This window comes from Dendrobates tinctorius, unplaced genomic scaffold, assembly GCF_039654945.1.
Source record: "Dendrobates tinctorius isolate UK_male_01 unplaced genomic scaffold, ASM3965494v1 ptg000057l, whole genome shotgun sequence".
NCBI classification, from domain to species: domain Eukaryota; kingdom Metazoa; phylum Chordata; class Amphibia; order Anura; family Dendrobatidae; genus Dendrobates; species Dendrobates tinctorius.
In genome coordinates this window covers 23,824,097-23,845,663 of record NW_027361725.1, presented here as the reverse complement: position 1 = coordinate 23,845,663, position 21,567 = coordinate 23,824,097, and the positions used below count along the sequence as shown (strand labels likewise).

General features: G+C 48.5%; 1 protein-coding gene across 3 annotated transcripts in view; it reads right to left on the bottom strand.

Annotated features, from left to right (window-relative positions):
- The window catches only part of SCFD1 (sec1 family domain containing 1), a 178,753-nt gene that overhangs the window by 86,655 nt on the left and 70,531 nt on the right, over positions 1 to 21,567 (bottom strand). For all 3 annotated transcript variants that reach the window (XM_073577826.1, XM_073577827.1, XM_073577828.1), the window contains 3 exons: positions 14,145 to 14,235; positions 2,569 to 2,642; positions 1,913 to 1,994 (listed from right to left, as the gene is read on the bottom strand). In XM_073577826.1, coding sequence (XP_073433927.1) covers positions 1,913 to 1,994; positions 2,569 to 2,642; positions 14,145 to 14,235 — 247 coding nt within the window. The remainder of the gene's footprint in view (positions 1 to 1,912; positions 1,995 to 2,568; positions 2,643 to 14,144; positions 14,236 to 21,567) is intronic.

Below are 21,567 nucleotides of genomic sequence, written 5' to 3'. Positions count from 1 at the left end.
AAGGGCAAAAAACTGCTTATCCTCTGGAAACACAGAGGGTGGCCTTCCTCCAGGGGTAGCACTTACCCCAGTCCTGTGTCCCCCGTCCTGGCTCCTGTTAGGCGTCCAGCCTGCCGACCAGCTGCTCCTTTTTTTAAAACAAAGCGCACCTCGGCATGTGGGCGGGCCTTCGGACGAAGAGGCGGCTGCCGGGACGTCATGGGACGAAACTTCCGTCCGCGGCCTAGCTCCGGCAGAAGCCAGGGACTAAATTTTTTACGTCTGCCTGAGGCCCCAGGGGCGGGTCCGCCGGAAGTGGCAGTGTCACGCGGGGCGGGACTTCCGTCCGCGGCCAAGCTCCGGCAAAAGCCGGGGACTAAATTTTCGGCGTACTCCCGGACCCGGGACCGCCGGAAGCAGGGCCTGTGCAGAAAAACATGCGCCGTTGGCTTCCATGCTATGTGGCGCAACCCATGGAAGCCCGGGGATGTCCGAAAATGGCGCCACCAGGAGTGCCGACCCCGGGGGTCTACAGGAGCCATCCCAGCCCACCTCCTTCAACGCCTTACCCCTAGACGTCCATCTTGATCCTCAGGTTAGGGGGGCTGCAAAAAACTTAAGGATGGTGCAGGCACCCTAACTCCATCTTCCCTATAGGGGATGAGGAGAGGGACCGTCCGCCACCTTCCATCACCGCTGTCTGTTTGGTGATGCAGTGGGGGCCGCATGGACTGTTCGTAGGCCTCTGTACAGCCTAGGGTTTCACTACCTTAGGGTGGTCAGGGCTCAGTCCGGCATCATGTCCCACATAGCGGGAAAGGATACGTGGAGGCGACACTCGCACGTGCTCGCCCGTTGTTGGTTTGGGGAAATCGGACCCTTTCAATAGGGTCCGTTGCCCTCGTCTTTATCTTCATGGAAAAAATGACAGAGTCTGAAGAAAAAGACCAGACGTGTGCCTCCAATGGACACTAAGCAAGAACTGGTTTCGCCTGCAACCGAGGCGAGGGTGTATACTGCGGAGGAGGAGCTTTTTGTCATTCACTTAGTGTCAGCCTCCAGGCGGCAGTAGCATACACCCACAGTACCTGTGTCCCCCAATGAGGCGAAGGAGAAAAATAAAAAAGTTATGGCTCTGGGAAGAAGGGGAGCAAAAAACAGAAACTCAAAAACTGAAACACCTCTGGTCGTTAAGGGGTTAAAGCTTAACTAATAGTGATGAGTTATGTTTGATTTCCCATGGCCGTATGTCTCGTGGCCGTTCAACAGCTGCAACACATGCAGGCATTTACTTGTTTATTAGGCAATCTCTACTTGTGTTGCGGCTGTCGAACAGCTGTGAGACATGCAGCCACGTGAAATCAAACATATTATTCGAGAACACCTAAGACATTCGATTAGCACACGAGCATGATCAGATAACACCTTTTCCCAGCACGTTCGCTCATCACTATTAACTAGACAACCATATCACATATTTATGGATTTGATCAACAAACAAAACCTTTCAATGGCTCCTTGGGACACAGAAACAAAAGCTCTCACTTTTGCAGTGAGGAGAGTAAACCTATTTTGACCTGATCGAAAATCCATGGTAAAGCAGTCCACATATCACATCCATTGTTGATTGAAGTAAGGTCAGATTGGTGGTCTTTTCATTGATTGTTTAACAGCAGAGGTTTCATTGTGATTTTTGCCCTAGTTTGACCTTACCCTTAGGAGTGAAGGCAAGATAATTGTTTGCCCATTATCTGGCATGGCCATAGCTGTGAGAATAGTGAGAAAGTTGGCTTTAATCTAAGCAGCAGAGCGCTTGTGGTCATCAGCAGATCTTACACCGCAGCCAATCTATGCTATTCTATACAGGGTATTAAAGCACTTCACCTTTCTTACAATATGTAGAGACTGAACAATTTAACATTTTACAACTGACCTTGATATGCTCCAAAACTGCAGTGGCCACATTAGTATGTAGATCTATGAGCCTCTTCTTCTCTAGAAGTTCTGGAAGAGAGCTGAAGGACACGAGAGGAAGAGATATTCACTATGAGATGTCTGGACAGCTCAAGATGGTGCCACTCAGTAATCATAAGCCAGGGAAAGATGGCGATATCCGAGGACCCAAAATATTAGGAATCCTAACTTTATATGGGAGCTAATTTGCTACCTTTTAGATTTTTGCCTGGTTTATAACTTTAGGAAATATATGCAAAGCAATTTTAATTTAAAGAGCAACATGGAAAATTAGGTCGGGTTCATATCACGTTTTACCTTCACTTCAGTGGCTTTGTCGGAGCTTACGTCTGTCGACCACATCTAGGTGCGCGCCTTAAAACAATGTATACAGACAAATTTATGTGACTCCATCTGCATCATTACAGTCATTGGTCCCTTCAACGTAAATGTTAAAAGGCTTCAAACAAAATCCCAGATGGAGCCAGTGACATGAGGGTAAAATGAAGTATGACCATAGCTTTAATCAATAAAAGCACAAAAATGTAAATAAATATATATATGTTTAACATAAAAAGGCAATATATCATTTCCTGGCAAAACATTTTCTATAAAAAGCATCTTCCTGGCACCTACCTGACCGCAGATGTAAGTTTTGCAGTGTTGTCAGACAACATACTAATGGCACCTTCGTCTTCACCTTCCAAGCCCTGAGACAAAAAAAACAAAGATTTGTGAAATAAACTGCTATATGTTTTACAGGAAAAATAATGTATTGTGCCGAGTTAGCCTGTAGATAGAAAAATACTCAAAACTGAGAGTCCTTAGTGGTTGATACCTTTCAATGGTTAAATGAAAAGATGGTAACAAATACCAGCTTCCAAGACAACTCAAATCCGTTGATCAGGTAAAGAATAACACAAAATCAGAAGAAACACTTATTTATACACAACAGGACACAGGAAAAATGCAATAGATAAGACAAGTGCTGAGAAGCAGAACTATGGATATTGAGAGAGGAGAGACCACTGTGGCAGTAAGTGCTGGAGTTCATAGATCAGGAGCGTGCAGGATTTATTGTCCCCTGATAGGGGTCTGCTCCTGGGTTGTGATTCCCCCCAAGAGGTCTGAGGGACACATTACTTACTGATAGCTCTGCTTCACATCACTTGTCTTATTACTGCTCTATTCTATGTCCTGTAGTGTATAAATAAGAGACTCTTCAGATATTTTTCACTACCAAAAATATTAATTTACATGGTTACTGTATGTACCTGTGTGTTACAAGAACACTTATACCCCAATTCAGCAAGATTGGTGTTTTTCATTGCAGCCTTGATGAAGGGGTAAGGTGGAGTACGAGGATCCAGATTCATTAAGAGGACCACATGTCAGGTGAAAGAAGATTGATATGTGGAGTATGCACTAGCACCTTTTTCTGTATGCGATGGGTAGATCTCAGGTCATTTATGATGGTGCCCTCCTTTTTTGCTTGACATATGAGGCATATGGAACACCACCAAATTTATGACAAGCGGGGATTGATTGGCCCTAGCTCCACTCTCCCGCTGCTTTTCAAAACTTTTCTGACAAATCGGGGCCTTAGTTCTTACACTGAACACCACATATACCAGTAAGGAAAGAATAAATGCAATTGATCACCAGTAAACAAACGTATGACAACTACATAAACAGTAACTACTATGTTTCGCTGCTTTCTTCAATAAATCTGACACAGAAAAAAATAAGGAGTACCTGTCCAGGACAAGGCACTAACAGTGAGCACTTATAGAAACCGCAGTAGTTTCAGGGGATTTATCGGATACATCCCACTCCTGCATTGAGAAAACTGGATTCATCATCTTTCTGTCCATTTTACACATATCCCCTCAACACCTAACACTGAAAACTGTAGCTGACACTGTGCAGAGGAATCACTGTGAAAGGGACATAGGGCTGATGTAGTGCTGTGGCCTCCATTTCCAGGATTGTTGGGGTCTCAGTGGTGAGACCTCCAGTGTGTGCTTAATGATTGGCAGATCTGACTGTGTCATTCCTGAGAACAGATTACCCCTGGAATTAATGGTGCTATAATGTAATAATTTAGTCCCGTATAACATTTACTAGTTTACATTTCAGTCAATGATATGCCTTTGTAACGCTATACAAAATATTATACAATTGACCACCCACTACCCCATAATTTGTCCTACAAACTAAAGTGGGTTGCTGCCTTCCAATTAAGATTCTTCCTTGGCTGCAGTTTGTTATAAAGCAACAAAATGCACCTTGCACTTCTTACCCGGGTCCACTGGCAAGTCTCCGCTGCGGATTTTGGGGCATGGTATTGGCTGCTGTGATGACGTTACGTCAATAGCCAATCAGTGAGCTCAGCGGCTCTGAATGCGGAGTTATATCTATAAATCATTGGCAAATGTATGGACATCCCTGATTGGCTGCAATCATCCTGTGAGACCCGCAGCCAATGCCAAGCACTGTGAGCAAAGGCGGAGACGCGCGAGTGACCTGGGGAAGGAGAGTATAGCCCTGTGTATTGTTTCATAAACTGCAGTCAAACTTAGTTTAATATGAAAAACAGGATTTTGGTTGCTCACCGTAAAATCTGTTTCTCAGAGTCTTCATTGGAAGACACAGGAACCGTGGGTGTGTGTTGCTGTCACTAGGAGGTTGACACTATGCCATGAAAAAAATGTTAACTCCGCCTCCACAGTATACATCCCTCCGACCGGCTGTAGGATTTTCAGTTAGTGAAAAAGCAGTAGGAGAAGACATTGTCATGTAAGCTAATCATATAATCATTACAAGTAACAAATCATGGGAGGGTACTGTGTCCCCCAAAGAAGAATCTGAGAAACAGATTTTACGGTATGCAACCGAAATCCTGTTTTCTCTTTCGTCTCATCGGGGGGGGGGGACACAGGAACCGTGGGACATCCAAAAGCAGTCCCTGAAACTTCCTTCAGGTCGGAGAACTCACCACTGCCGCCTGCAAAATTCTTCTGCCTAAGCTGGCGTCCACTGAAGCATAGGTATGGGCCTTATAGAAACTTGAGAAGGTATGAACCGACGACCAGGTAGCTGCCTTGCACAATTGCATGGCCGATGCCCTATTGTGTACCGCCCAGGAGTCGCCCACCGCCCGGGTTGAGTGAGCCTTGACCCCAGCAGGGGACACCCTTTTCTTTACCCGGTAGGCTTCCAGAATTGCCATTCTGATCCAGCGGGCGATTGATGCCTTAGAGGCCGGCAGGCCTCTTCTCACACCATTAGGAATAACAAAGAGCGAGTCTGTCATCCTGAAAAGAGCGGTCCTGGCCAGATAGACCCTTATCGCCCTGACCAGCTTTAGCTTATTCAAAGAACGTTCCAGAGGTTGGGTTGGGGCGGGGCAAAATGACTGAAGGATTATATCCTCGTTCAGGTGGAAGGTCGATACCACCTTGGGAAGAAAGGAAGGGGCAGGTCACAAAACAACCTTGTCTTGGTGAATAATCAAAAATGGAGGGCGACAGGACAGGGCCGCCAATTCGGAAACCGGCCTAATAGAGGTGATGGCTACGAGAAATACCACCTTCCAAGACAAAAAGGGCATGGGAGCCTCCTGGAGGGGTTCAATGGGTGAATCGGTCAAGGCTTCCAAGACCAGGTTAAGATCCCAGGGAGCCACTGGGGATCTGTAAGGAGGAGCTGTATGTGCCACCCCTTGAAGAAAGGTCTTAACCTGCAGGCGGGATGCCAAATTTCTTTGAAAAATAATAGAGAGAGCAGATACTTTCAAGGAACTTAGGGCAAGACCGGCATCTAATCCTGCCTGGAGGAAGGCTAGGACAGACGGTAGGGAACAGGGCATAGGTGTGATGTGATTAGATTCACACCAGCCAAAATAGGCCTTCCAGGCTCGATAACAGACCCTAGAAGAAGATGGCTTCCTAGCCTGGATCATTGTATTAATGACTCGGTCCGAAAATCCCGCTGCTCTCAGAAATGTGGTTTCAACGGCCATGCCGTCATATTGAGCAATCGAGAATTCAGGTGGTAAAACGGCCCCTGAGCCAGGAGATCTGGTCTGTCGGGGAGTCTTCAGGGGGTGCCTGTGAGAAGATTGATAATTTCTGCAAACCAGGCCCTCCTGGGCAAGTACGGGGCGATCAATATGACCAGCACCCCTTCCGCCTTGATCTTCTTTAGCAACCTGGACAGGAGAGGAAGGGGAGGGAACAGGTAAGGGAGTCTGAACTGTGCCCAGGGAACGACCAGCGCGTCGACCCCTACTGCTAGAGGATTGCGGCACCTGGAGACAAACTGTTGGACCCTTCTGTTCTGTCGAGACACCAGAAGGTCCACATCCGCAGTCCCCCATAACCGGCAGATCTGATGGAACATGTCCTGATGTAAGGACCATTCTCCTGCTGCGAGCCCCTCCCGACTGAGGAAGTCGGCGGCAATGTTGTCTATGCCGGGGATCTAAACTGTCGAAATTGCAGTAATCGCGGCCTCCGCCCAGTTGAAGATTCTGGATACCTCGGCCAATGCCCGGGGACTCCTGGTTCCCCCCTGGTGATTGATGTATGCCACCCCTGTGGCATTGTCCATTTGAATCTGAACTGGCTGGTCCTTGAGGTATCTCTCCCAATGTAGGAGTGCTAGAAAGACCACCCTCAGTTCTAGAATATTGATCGATAGTGAGGATTCTCGCCTCGACCATCGCCCCTGGATCGTCAGGTGACGGAATACCGCACACGAGCCCAGGAGGCTGGCATCCGTAGTTATCACCTGCCAGTGGACAGGGGAAAAGGGCTGTCCCAGAAGAACGAGGGGGGAGGTCAGCCACCACTTGAGGGACTGCCTGGTGTTAATGGAAGGGAGGAAGGGGCGATCCAGCGACGAGACGGACCTGTCCCACTGAAGGAGAATGTTTCTCTGAAGTATCCTGGAACGGAACAGGGCAAAGGGTATTGTCTCTGAGGTTGCCACCATCCTCCCCAGGAACCTCAAGGCAGCGTGAAAAGATAGGAGTCGGGATTCTAGCAGAGAGCGAATTCCCTGTTGGAGAGTAATCCACTTCCTTTCAGGAAGAAAGACTCTCGAGCGGCGGGTGTCGATTAGCATCCCTAAGAACTCTAGGCGTTGTGTTGGCATAAGGCGGGATTTTTCCCTGTTGATGAGCAAACCAAACCGGGACAGCGTGTTTAGAACCACCGATAGGTTTTCCTGAGCGAAGGAGGGTGCTTTGATGAGAATATCATCGAGATATGGGACTAATACTATGCCTCTGACCCTTAATATAGCTACCATCGCTGCCATAATTTCGTAAAAATTCTGGGGGCTGTTGCCAGCCCAAATGGTAGAGCCGCAAACTGGAAATGCTGCTGCTGGACAGCGAAGCGCAAAAACTTTTGATGTCCCTGAAAAATGGGGACGTGCAGGTAGGCGTCCCGAATAGCTATGGAGCATAGGAATTCCTGATCCTCCATAGAAGTAATCACCAACCGAATCGACTCCATCCTGAAGTGGCGTAGGTGGACCCATCTATTTAACCTCTTGAGGTTTAGTATGGGACGAACCGAGCCAACCTTTTTTTGTATCACAAACAGGTTTGAGTAAAAGCCTGTAAAATGTTCCTGCTCGGGAATGGGGATGATTACTCCTGCGCTGAGGAGAGAGTCGCTTGCCGCAAAAAACCCTAAGGCCATGGCAGCGTCTCTTGGTGGTCGGGATAGAAAAAAACGGTCTCGCGGAAGCGTGTTGAAGTCTATCTTGCATCCTGTGGATACCACCTCCCTTACCCAGGTATCCTCTACTGAACTCCGCCAGACATCTCTGAAGAAGAGAAGGCGGCCTCTTAGTCTGGGAGAGGGACTGGGAAAGGAGCTGGAATCCCTGCAGGCGTCAGGCTGAAGAGAATCTGCCTGACCCTGACATGGTAGCTCTGCTGTTGGAACTACGAGGGCGCCATGAAGGGGTGGCCCGAAAGGATACCTTCTTCCTATCTTTAGGTGATTGCAACCTCTATGGGCCTTGGGCATAAGCGCCTATCGCTAGTTCTGCTGGCGGGGCCCCGGCCAAAATGCCCTGTCTAAGCTGTTTGGCCCATTCTGTAACAGACTTAGCTACCCAAGCCAAGGGGTAGGTCGGACACAATGTAGCGGCTGCTGCATCAAAGGCGGATTTTGCCAGGGATTCGATCCTCCTATCACAGGGATCCTTCAGGGCTGCCCCACTGGCGAGTGGGAGGACTGTATTGGTAGAGAGTCTGGACACTGGTGGGTCCACCGAAGGGGAGGAGGTCCAGTTGGCGGTGAGATCTGAAGGGAAAGGATATAAGATCCCAGAACGGCTTCCCCTCTGAAACTGCCTGGTTGGGTTTTCCCTATCCCTGTGGGAGGCGAAGACCCTGGAGGGGGACTTATGCCACTTAAATGAAAACGCCTGATCATTAGGTTTCGATGTGGCCTCCCTAATGTTAAAGGTCTCATTGACTGCGGCAAGGAGGCCCTGGACCATATCCTTGATGCCCTGGGACTGTTCTGGCTGTATTCAGAACCCTCCTCCGAGTGTGTCTCTGATAAGCCTCACCTGATTCCGGGGAGGAGGACCGGGAGCTGACAGACGGCCAGAGAAACTCTGGCGGTGAGATGGAGTGAGAAGGGGACCTGGGATGGTGTTCCTGTCTAAACCTTTTACAGCCTCTAGAAGCTCCAAAAAGGGGTTCCTTCGATGCGCCTGTATCCACTGGAGTCTGAAGTGGCAATCTGTCAAGTACCGTTACCAAGGTCTGTGATACCTTGGTAACTTAGATAACGAAGAGGCCCATCCTGGACACTCACTGTCTCCCGTGGCAATGGATGACCCCTGGGCGGCAGGCAAGGCGGCTTCATCCCGCTCCAAGGATAAAGCGGGAGCTCTGGCAGGAAAGGCGGGGGGGGGCTGCACCTGCTCTCTAGCATAGGTGGTACAGTGGGTCTGCTGCAATCTGAGCAGAGTGGGGAGGACTGACTTAAGGAAGCCTGTTATTGCATGAGGTACATATAAAATATTTAACAATGGTAGCTGAAGCGGATGAGGAGGAGGAGGAGCGGGACTTCTCTCCCTTGGGCATACTGACAGGCCCTTCTATCTGGTGCCGACCATCGGGGGTAAAGAGTAGAGTGAGATAGCAACAACTGTAGTGCAGTACTCACATACTCACATCCTGTGTTCCCACCGCAGCTGCCACCCGAAGGCAGAGGAGAGAGAGAGAGAGAGGTAAACAGCTCTGCCGCTGCCCAGAGGCTTATGAATTCTCCGCCCGGAACCGGTGTGCGGGGCCCTGCGACGGCTTCCTGGAGCACCTAGTACCGGAAGAGGACGTTGGGGGGGCGGGGCCTACCCCGGAAGCCGAGATCTGACGTCGGGCGAGCTGTGCTCTGAAGCTGGTCAGGAACCGCTGGAGCCCAGGAGCATAACGCTGCCACGAGAAGAAGGTTGGAAGGCCCGCGCTGCACCAGCCGTGCTTGAAAGTAAGTACTGGCTCCTGAAATAAGTTAGAGCCGCAAGCTGTAAGCACAACGTAAAATGCAAGAAAAGTAGATTTGAATCCCGGCGCCTGCGCTGTAACAAGTGTTCTCGGGCATGCGTAGTGCAGGCTACCCGAGAACCGACATCAGGCTTTTGCGCCTGCGTGTTGCGGAGGCCCCAGCCCCGCAGAGTGAATACATCATAACACACTGCGGGGCGGGATCTGGGGCCTCCACAATGCGCAGGCGCAATAGTCTGATGTCGGTTCTCGGGCAGCGCGCACTGCGTATACCCGAGAACACTTGTTACAGCGCAGGCGCCGGGATTCAAATCAAGAGGAGGAAGTGACGCATGGGGCATCATGATGGACAGATCGTGGGCGGCGCAGAGGCCTCGGACAGGCATGATTGACGGATGGTAGGCGGCTGATACTGGGGGACACAACATACCTGTGGGACACATTACAGGTATGAAGAGCTAATTATAAAAGTCAATATTTTGGCATTACTGGGGGTCAGAAAAAGAAGAGCCACCTTCACAGAATGATGCAGCCTTAGTGCTGCTGAAGGTGGCTCTTTAACTGAAAAACTCCCTGGGGGGGTGACAGGTTCCCTTTAATGGGAATCTGTCATCCCCGGGACATACATGACCTATTGATATAGGCTGTGAGGCAATAACCAGTGTTATATGCAAGGGTCGATATGTGTCCCCCAGGATGCGCACAGCATTGTACTGAGGCCGTGGGAGTGTATTGCAGTCACAGGCATAGTAGCTGTGATTACACTGCAAAATAAAAATGAGTGTTGGTCTTGGGCAAGCTATGTGTCCAAGACAGATTTAGGAAAACCTGGCATGGGCTTTTATTTTTGAAACGGACTACAGGATGATAGCTGGGCGGTCCGTCGTTTCCTTCCCGGCCGGGTTTTCTATGTGGCCTACGGCCACAGGTTCCTTGTAAAAGTCCCTGCAGCAAAGGGTTGGGTGTGTCAGTTTTGTCAGCAGCAAACCAACAATTTGATCCTGCAACAGACTGCAGCTCTGCAACAGGCACCCTCACTCGCTATCCTGATCTGTTCTGTCACTAGGGACATCAGGGTGAGCCGTCGAAGAGTGGGGGCGCCAACCGCAGAAACGTAGGGTGCCAACCTCCAGTGCTAGGCAGTTTTCAGTGTAGGGATCCATTAGGGCCTACTAGGATACACTTCATTCATTTTCCCTGATGATCACCCATTTTTTATACATTTTTTTCATTTTTTGGAAAATTCTTGTCTACAATTTTGAACATGTTTTTAAAGTTACATTTTAGAGATCCTTGATCTTTATAGTTTTTTCTTGCCTAGGATCTTACATTATTGCTCTTTGGTTTGTTTTGACACCTTGGGCTGCCAAAGGAGATCCTTACCGACCAGGAGACTCCTTTTATGCCCAAGGTGACCAGGGAGCTATGTAAGCTGCTCCAGATCAAACAGCTACGCACGTCGGTGTACCACCCACAAACCAACGGGTTGGTGGAGAGATTTAATAAGACCCATAAATCCATGCTTAAAAAGGTCGTCTCCAAGGACGAGAGGGATTGGGACATGTTATTGCCCTATCTAATGTTCGCTATCCGTGAAGTACCACAGGTGTCCACAGGTGTTTCCCCCTTTTGAGCTAGTGTATGGCAGGCAACCGAGGGGGTTTCTGAACATAGCCAAGGAGACGTGGGAACAGGAGCCAACTCTGCATCGGAGTGTGATCGAGCACGTGGCGAGCATGCAGGACCGGATTGCGGCCGTCAGGCCCAAAGTCAAGGAGCATCTGTTGGATGCCCAAGCCGTGCAGAGCCGTGCGTATAATAAGAGAGCCCCAGTCAGGTCATTTAAAGAAGGGGACCAGGTAGTAAGCTCATGGCAAAGTGACAAGGGCCATATGAGGTAGTCGAGAATGTGAGAGAAGTGAATTATAGGGTATTCCAACCCGGAAAAAGGAAACCCGAGCAACTGTACCATGTCAAGCTGCTAAAAGCCTGGAAGGACTGAGAATGTTTGGTCACAGAGGCGATTACAGTCGTACCCACGAGGAACCCTTTGGCACTGGCCAAGGACACAGCCGGGGAACAGGTTAAAATAAGTGACACTCTCTCCAAACAGCAGCAATGGGAGGCTCGGGTTCTGTTGCAACAGAATACGGATGTACTCTCAGAGCTGCCCGCCCTCTGTGATCCAGCATTATCACCGAACATCAGGTAAAGGTACGGATGAAACCGTACAGAGTACCAGCAGCCATCGTGGAAAGTGAAGCAAATGCTTCAGCTGGGAGTCATTGAGTCCCGAAGTGAGTGGGCTATTCCCACTGTGCTAATTCCAAAGCCAGACGGGTCATTATGCTTTTGTAATGACTTCAGAAAATTAAATGAGGTGTCAAAATTTGACCTCTATCCCATGCCACAGGTGGACGAGCCAATTGAGGGACTGAGGGAGGACCAGTACTTCACCATGCTCAATCTCACCAAAGGTTACTGGCAGGTTTCATTAACAGAGTCAGCGAAAGAAAAGACCGCTTTTATACGCCAGAGGGTCTCTAGCAATATGTCATCTTGCCTTTTGGGTTACACGGGGCTCCGGCCACATTCCAGAGGCTGATGGACATAGTGTTAGAGCCCCATCAGAAATACGCATCGGCATATTTAGATGACATAATCATCTTTAATGCAGGTTGAAATACACACCTGTCACAGGTACAAGCAGTGCTGGAGTCCCTCAGAATCGTGGGGTTAACAGCGAACCCAAAGAAATACACGATAGGATTCACGGAAGCCCGGGACTTAGGTTACGTGATCAGCCGCGGGGTTATAGAACCCCAAGTAAACAAGTTAAGTACCAAACAGGTGATGGCAATCCTTGGCATCACTGGGTACTATTGCCGGTTTATACCCAATTTTGCTGGGAAATCAGCATCCTTAACTGACCTGTTAAAAAGTAAGAAGACAGTGATGGTCCGGTAGAATCCTCAAGCGGAGGAAGCATTCCAGTCCCTGAAGTCGGTGTTGTGTGGACAGCCAGTCCTCATCAGCCCCAACTTCAAGAAAACCTTCACTGTTCAAGCAGATGCCTCAGAGGTAGGCCTAGGAACGGAGCTGTCGCAAAATGTGAACGGGGATGAGCATGCAGTCACCAACTTGAACAGGAAACTGACCTCGGCAGAGAAAAATTATAGCGTAGTGGAGAAGGATTGCTTGGCGATCAAGTGGGCCTTGGAGTCCCTACGCTACTATTTGTCTTGATTCCCATATGCGATCCGGAGGATACCGTATGCTTTTTATGTTGTGAGTCTTGGACATTAAACTACGTTTACTTTGAATTTTCCTGGGTCACTGCCTCATCACTGCACAATGTGGACACAGCTGCACTACAGGGCATACAGGTAGGACATGTTACACTAGTCCTACCTGTATGCCTCATTTTAGCAGTCTTGATACTGAAAAAAAATTGGATTTTATTACTGCATACTAATAATGCCTCCTCTCCTCATTATCAGACCAGCCCCCTAGCACCAGCGATCATGTTTTTGTGTTCCCCATTGCAGCAATAGAGTGAGATTATACAGTACCTTATCACCGTGCAACGCAGTGACCTGTCTGCGCAGAAGAACGCTGAAGCCAAAGCCCATAGATGGGTGGAATAGGTACTGTATAATCGAGCTGTAGAATGGCGCAGGTGCAGGATTCCAGGGCCATCAATACACATCACAAAGCTCTGTGACTCTGTTGAGACGGGGGTTGTACACAAATGAACACTGAAGGCAGAGATTTCTTCCAGGCTCTGCACATCCAGGAGCCTGGAAGAAATCATTAGCATAAATAAAAGACGATTTATCAAAAACAAGACCATTAATATGAGGCATACAGGTAGGACTAGTGTAACATTTCTATCGCCATGTTAATAGGTCATATAAGTCCAGGGGGTGACATATTCCCTTTAATTACTTCAAAGGAGGGAATGCCTGGCACATGACCTACTCCTTCTAAACGTCTTACAAAGGACCAATGATAAATCCAAAGGGAATTCCTGATGAAGGGGGCATGAGACCTCTGAAACGCGTAGAATAAAACCACTGCAATCATACAGCATTCTCCTGGAATTTGTCTTAGCGGCAGCGCGGAATATAACTACGAATTCCCTTTGGATTTATCATTTCTTCTGGTCATTGAAGACCTGTGAATCTGCAGCAGCCGCTACCAACACGCTTTTATCTCATCCTAACCAGGTGAGCATATTTCAAGATATACTGCCCTCTGTAACGTGGAGAAAAGACCCTATTGCGCTTTTTGTCTCCCCTCCTTTTTTTTTGTGCAATAGTTACAAAGGACCAAGGCGCACTCATTACGTGTGAAGGAAAGGCGATTCTGACAGCTAAACAGGAAAGGGTTCTTTACAGTTACAGCAGTCAGACTGTGGAATGTCAAACCACAAGAAGTAGCAATGGCAGACACTATAACAGCATTTATACAAGGGATGGAGGCTTTTCTGACAAACATTGGCATTATGAGGTATAGATAATCTAGGGATAGAGAATGTATCACCGTAGAGAAAGGATGAACTTGATGGACTTGAGTCTTTTTTCAACCTATGTAACCATGTATTGATAATGCAGCAAACAAGTCAAAGGAGAATACAATATGATATTTTCTCATGGTGATGGAATGATCTTACCATTATGGTTTTCAGTCTTTTCACTTCATCCTCTTGGTTGCGGTAAGATTCCAGCTCTTGCTGAACTGATTCAGCAACTTCAGGGAAGGGGCTGAGGAAAATTACAAAGAGTGCATTAGTCTGAGCAGCAAACCCGGCGTATCCTGCTGTACGGTCCGGTGTATGGTCCTATTTATTCACCGTAGAAAACCTCTCTGGTCCTTAGCATTAACGCTCCCTTATCTGCCATTTTTTGTTGAATTAGCTGGAGGACTATGGCTGACATAAAGATAGATTACAGAAAATTAGCCTCTTAGTTGTTTTAAAGGGGCTGCCGGTCTCAGAAGAGAAGACTGCAGTGACTCTACGTGACCACAGACTTGCCGAATCAAGACATTGTGTGATGTGCAGATGGTCATGGTTCCCCTGTGCTCACCATGCAGTTGGGTGATAACATGGCTGAGAATTTAGAGAAGTGCAGGACTTTAGATGGCACATTAACGCAGATATTTAAATCACACACATGTGGCCGCCCAAGTCTATCGGAAAGAGCAATGCCAGCCTGGCCAAAATGTTCCATGGATATGCCACAAATGTTTGAGATTGGGACAACCCTTTAAACCCTTTCCCAACATGGCCATTTCGCGGATCCGTTTTTCCTCCCCTTCTTCCCAGTCATATCTTTTTTTATTTTTCTGTCCACATAGCCATACAAGAGCTTGTTATTTTTGAGGGATGAGTTATACTTTTGAATGACGTCATTCCTTTTATCATAGAGTGTAATGAAAAACGTGAAAAAGATTTCCAATTGTGATGAATTTGCGAAAACAACAATTAAATTAAATTCTGACACTGATTTTTGGGAATTCTTTTTATGGTGTACATTGTACGGTAAAAATTATCTGGTGTCATGAATCAGTGATACCAAACCTGTCCAATTTTTTTTAATTTTTATTATTATTATTATTATTATTATTATTATTATTATTATTGTTGTAATGGTAAAAAAAAATTCAGAAATTTGTAAAAAAAAATAATAATAAATAAATAAATACAAATTTAAGATTGTGTCACAATTTTCCGAGAACCGTAATGTTTTCATGTTTTAGTTGATGGAACTGTGTGAGGGCTTGTGTTTTGCAAAGGCGAGACAACTTTTTCATTCATTCTATTCTGGGGTAGATACATTTTGATCTCTTATTGCAATTTTTTTGGGATGTTGCGGCTTTCAAAAAAGAGCAATTTTGAATTTTTTACTGTTTATAGTGTTTACAATTGGGCTAATTTTAAATTTTCATAAACTGGACTTTTATGGACGCATTCTAGAAATGTGTATTTTTTTAATATCTTTAATGGTGGCAAATGGAGGGATTTGAACCTGCAATCATCTGATCGCTTGTACTATGTAAAGCATTACTATAGTACTGCTGTATAATGGAAAAATAGGGATTTTTGTGTACTCACCGTAAAATCCTTTTCTCCGAGCCAATCATTGGAGGCCACAGAGACAGTGGGTGTTATTCTGCTGGCCACTAGGAGGACACTAAGTAAACCAGAAAAAGAGTTAGCTCCTCCCCTGCAGTATACACCCTCTCGCTGGCTGAGATGTCTCCAGTTCGGTGAAAAAAGCAGTAGGAGCATAAACAGTCAATAATAACCATAACTAAGCCAAAGCCTAAGAATGCTACAGTGAGCCAATAGGCTAAACAGGGTGGATGCTGTGTCCCCCAATGATTGGCACGGAGAAAAGGATTTTACGGTGAGTACACAAAAATCACTATTTCTCCTACGCCTCATTGGGGGACACAGAGACAGTGGGATGTCCTAAAGCAGTCCCTGGGTGGGGAGCACACATCTGCTAATACCCCATGTACCACTGAGTCAACAGTGAGGTTTTGCCGATTGCAGGCTGCATCCGCAGAGGCCTGAGAATGAATTAGGCAATGTTTGTAAAGGTATGCAGGCTGGATCAATTCGCAACCTTACGGACAGGCCTGAGAATGAAATTGGTAATATTTTGTAAAAGTATGCAGACTGGACCAAGTCGCAGCCTTGCAGACCTGTTCTGCCGAGGCCTGGTGCCGAATGGCCAAAGAGGCGCCCACTGACCAGGTAGAGTGTGCCTTAATCCCCACTGGGACAGACACGTTCCTGATAAAGTAAGACTACTGAATTGCCAGGGGAATCCACCTGGTTAGCGTTGCTTTGACACAGCTAGACCCTTCCTATGCCCCTCTGGAAGCATGAACAGGGCATCTGACTTGTGGCAGGGAACCATCTGCGAGATGTACAGTCTCAGCGCCCTAACCACATCCAAGGTGTGGAGGGCCTTCTCAATGCGATGGACTGGGGCCGGACAAAAGGAAAGGCAAAACAATTCCCTCGTTGAGATGGAAGAGGAGACGACCTTGGGCAGGAAGGACGGGGACGTCCTGAGAACTACCTTTTCCTGATGAAAAATTCAGGAACGGAGAACAGCAGGACAGAGCAGCCAATTTCAAAAACTCGTCTGATTGACTTAATTGCCACTAGAAAGACCACCTTCCAAGAGAGGACGGACAGTGACACGTCCTGCGGCGGGTCGGAAGGAGCCTCCTGTAAGGCCCAGAGAACCAGGTGGAAACTTCTCTGAATTAACGTCTTGACATGAAGTTTGGTGGCAATTTTACGTCGAAAAAGCACTGACAAGGCCGAAATTTGGCCCTTGAGCGAGCTAAGCGTGAGGCCTGATTTTAAAACAGATTGAAGGAATTCCAATATGGCTGGAATGGAAAAACACCCGAGGTGATCGACCATGATCCTTGCACCACGAAAAGGTTTTCCAGGTGCGGTGATAGATGTACATGGACACAGGCTTCCTAGCACTAATCATGGTGGAAATCACGTCGTGAGAGAACCCAGCCTGTGCTAAAATCCAGGATTCAACGGCCACGCCGTCAAAGACAGGGCCCCGGAGTTCTGGTGGTAAATCGGGCCCTGCGAGTGTAGATCCATGTAATCTGGAAGACGCCGGGGGACATCGGCAACTAGTTGTATTAGTTCTGGATACCATGCTCGGCGCGGCCAATCTGGCACGACAAGGATCACTGGTACTCCCTCCGCTCTGATCTTCTTGATCACCCTCAGAAGCAAGGGAAGAGGAGAGAAGATGTACGGGAGTCAGAACCGGTGCCATGGCAGAACTAGGGCATCCGCTCCGATGACGCATGGATCACACGATCAGGCATTGAACCGAGGAACCCTGTTGTTTAGTCTTGAGGCCATGAGATCCACATCTGGAGTCCCCCAACGATGACAAATCTGCTGAAAGACTTTCGGATGAAGAGACCACTTCCCCGAGGCAATGCCTTGGCGACTGCGAAAATCTGCCACCCAATTATCTACGCTCGGCCCAATGGAGGATGTGACTCGCTTCGTGCACGGCCATCCTGCTCCGGGTACCTCCCTGGCGGTTGATATACACTACAGCCGTGGCGTTGTCGGATTAGATCCTGATGTGACCTGCGAGGAGATGGTGGAAACTCCGTAGAGCTAATTTGATCGCTTGCATCTCCAAAATGTTGATGGGGAGACTGACTCTCGGGTTGACCAATGACCCTGTGCCGTGTGGTGACGAAAGACCGCTTCCCAGCCGAGGAGACTTGCGTCGGTGGTTACTACCAACCCTCTTACTGGGAGAAAAAAACCTGTCTTGATTCAGGGAGGAGAGGGTCTCAGTGTCCACCACCTGAGGGATTGCCTGACCCGCAGGAACAGAGGGATCCGACGGTCCAGGGAGAACGGGTTCTTGTCCTAAGCTAACAGCAACGCGTGTAGTTAGGGTGTCAGAGGTAGAACTGTGCAAATGGAACTGCTTCCATCGCTGACACCAATTTTCCTAGAACTCTCATGCCGAAAAGAATGGAGTGAGTAAACAGTTGCGCTGCCTGTAAGGCTTGGGTCTCTCTTGGAGGGAGAATGACCAACCCGTGTGAAGTGTCCAAGATCATCCCTAAAAGGGGAATCTGCTGAGCCGGTTTTGGGGAAGAATTTTCAAAGTTTATCTTCCACCCCAGGCGAGAAAGTGTATTTACTGTTATCTATGGATTCCTCGCAGGCTGGAAGGGACGGACCCTTGATGAGCAGGTCGTCCGGATACGGTAACACCACTCCCCGAGAGTGGAGAATGGCCATGACAGCCGCCATGACCTTGGTAAAGACCCTGGGCGCGGTGGCGAGTCCGAAGGGCAAGGCAACGAACTGGAAGTGTTCCTTGTGAATTGCAAAACGCAGGAACTGCTGGTGGGATGGGCAGATCGGAATGTGAAGGTAAGCGACCTTGATGTCGATGGATGCTAGGAACTCTCCTTTTTCCATGGAAACGACAACTGATCGGAGAGATTCCATTCGGAATCACCGTACCCTGACAAACTGATTTAACAGTTTGAGACCCAGAATGGGTCACATCGTGCCATCCTTTTTTGGAAACACAAAAAGGTTTGAATATAATCCTCTGAACCTTTCGTGATGTGGGACTGGAATGATGACTCCGACCCTTAGCAGAGCCTGAACAGCCCGAAGGAAGGCTCTTGTCTTTTTCCTTGGGGGGAGAGGAAAGGAAAAACCGAGTTGGAGGGGGAGATGAAAATTCTCTCTTGTATCCGGAGGACACCAGCTCCCTGACCCACTTGTCGTCATTGGGTAGATCTATGAGATTTGGCTCCCCTAGATCCAGGAGCCCTAGGCCTGGGTTTCCAAGAGCGGTTAGGTCTGTATGAGACCTGGGAGCCTCTGTCTCCGCGGGGACCGACCTGATCCGGAAGAGAAGGCAGAGGAGGACCAACCGGAATTGTTGCGAGAAGATGGAAAACTCGTCGGCTGTTGGTTGCGAAACGGCCGAACAGCCCCTACTGTTGAGGAAGGAATTTACTTTTTCCCCCGGTAGTATCGGAAATGAGTTGGTCCAGTTTCTCTCCAAAGCAACGACCCGTTTGAAAGGGGAGAGAAGACAACGATCTTTTAGGTGTAGCATCCGTCCGCCAGCCGCAGAGCCATAGGGCTCTTCAAATGGAGATCACATTAGCGGCAGTTTGAGCCGCGCAATTGGCGGCATCAAAAGAAGCGTCTACTACAAAGTCAGCTGCATGAATTATCTGCCTGGCGACAGTGGTTGCCTCCGGAGGAAGATTGGTGCCTTGGAAGGAAGTAATCAAGACTTCTGCTCAAGCGGCCATTGCCTTAGTGACCCAAATTGCCGCGAAAGATGGAAAAAAACGCTGCTCTTGAAGCTTCAAAAAACTGAACGGGCAAGGTAGTCAATTTGACAATCAGAGGGGTTTCTGACTAAGGAACCCTCAGAAACAGATAGGAGCGTTTTAGAAGCAAGACGCGATACAGGAGGGTCCACCGGAGGGGACTGTAACCAATCCTACATTAGGTCAGGATAAAAAGGGTATTTAGCCTGAGTAGACTTTTGCCCTGTGAACCGCTCATGTGGCCAATCCCTATGTTACTGGACGGCTGGTAAATAACGTGCGCACACGCTAGGTTTCCTTAACTGAGCTAGGGTGTGCTGGAACGGTAATATTTTCCACATCCAACCTCAGAATCCTGTTGACTGATTCTATAAGAGAATCAAGCGATTCTTGATCAGTTGGGGGATTCTGAGGGGCTGAAGTGTCAGATTCGAATTCAAAGCCGTGCTCGCTGTGAACCTCAAGAGAGGTCGAGCGAGACACAGGAGTCGCCGATGCTGAGGCACTGACCGTCCCGTGGACGAGTATGGTCCCTGCTGGGGGACAGTTCCCGGCCGACGTCAGAGCCCTCCGCAGGAGATAAGGACGCTTTCTGCCTGGGTCAGAGACTCCACCGGCCGTGACAGGGACGCAGCCCACTCAGGGTTACTGAACACAGGAGGCCCGTCAGCAGCGGCGGCGAGATATTGGAGCGCAGGTCATGGCGCAGTCCGGGTCGCAGTCCTTGTATAACGGATTAGTCTGGGCACTGGGTAAGGCAGACTTGCAAGTGGTACACACGGTAAAAAACGCAGTGTGCTTTTTAACAGCCCATTTAGCTTCCTTAGATTGAGGCATAGCGCTCCTGAAGGGTCTGTCTGCAGCTGCAGGGAATGTGCTGTGAAGGGGTTAAGCTTTAATCTGAGGGCAGATGCAGCTTACATGGTCCTGTGCTGGGTCTTCCGGGAGGAAAAAATGGTGGCCTTGTGGTGTCACCCGGTATCCGGCTGTCCAGAGCAGGCATAGCACTCATGAAAGGGTTAACGGCAGCTGAAGACATGGCCCCCGAGAATAGAAGCCGGGGACTAAATTTTTGGCCTACCCGAGCGCCGAGAGCGAGGGGGGGGCTGCGATGGTGCACCATCGCTGACGTAAAGTCAGCGTTTCTCCCGGGGGGGAGTCAGCGCTTCTCCCAGGGGGCAGAACCTGACCCCATACCTCCACTCCTGTGCTCAGGCAGTCATCGCTGTCCGGTGTCTTCTTGTCTCATCCTCCAGGCGATGTAGCAGAGCTGGACGAGGTCTTAAAGGGGTATGCTCAATCGATCCACCCTGTGGTAGGGGGATGGAGAGCTCTGGGGCTGATTCAGGGCATCCGAAAAAGCGCTCAAGTCCTTTTCAATGCACTCCTGTGCTACTTCCTGTTGTGCTTGCCCTCATATCCGTGGAGTACCGGCTGTAAGGGAACCATCGTCAGAGTAATCAGCCCCATTCGTCGCAGGAAAGTGTACGGGGAGGTATACTCCACGTGCTTGCCTGTTGTTGGTTCGGGGGAGAGCGGGCTGTAGAAAGGAACCGTCGCCCCCTTCACTCCGTTAATTAAAAAATAAAAATTTACAGAAAATTCAAAAATAAAATAAAAACGTTGGGGTCTGAAACCAGACCCAAGTGCCTCCTACAGATACTAAGCAAAGAACTGGAGAAATCTCAGCCAGCGAGAGGGTGTATACTGCAGGGGAGGAGCTAACTCTTTTCTGGTTTATGTCCTCCTAGTGGCCAGCAGCATAACACCCACAGTCTCTGTGACCCCCAATGAGGCGTAGGAGAAATCATGGTCTTCTTTGAAGCCCAGAAATAAGCTGGGTTTCAATGGAACTTGATGGCGGACATGAGAGTCTTCATCAGACCCCCGGGTGTCACAAAAACCCATTGGCTGATGGGCATACAGAATGACGTGCCCTCGAGTCGGTGCGTTGTCAATGATTTCACAGTGGCTTCTGTTAGAGGCAGGTCCTGGCTGCAACATGCAGCCATTATGTGCCAGGTATACGGTGAGCTCAGCCTGTAGCCTCATCTATACACCTCCTCTCAACTTGCGCCTTACATGAACAGTTGTCAGGAAGGGGTTAAAAACATAATGGTAGCATTTTTGTGCAGAATTTTCTCCCTTAATGAACCTATATATATTTTATTTATATTTAGATATATGTTCACTTGATTAGTTTTAGTAAC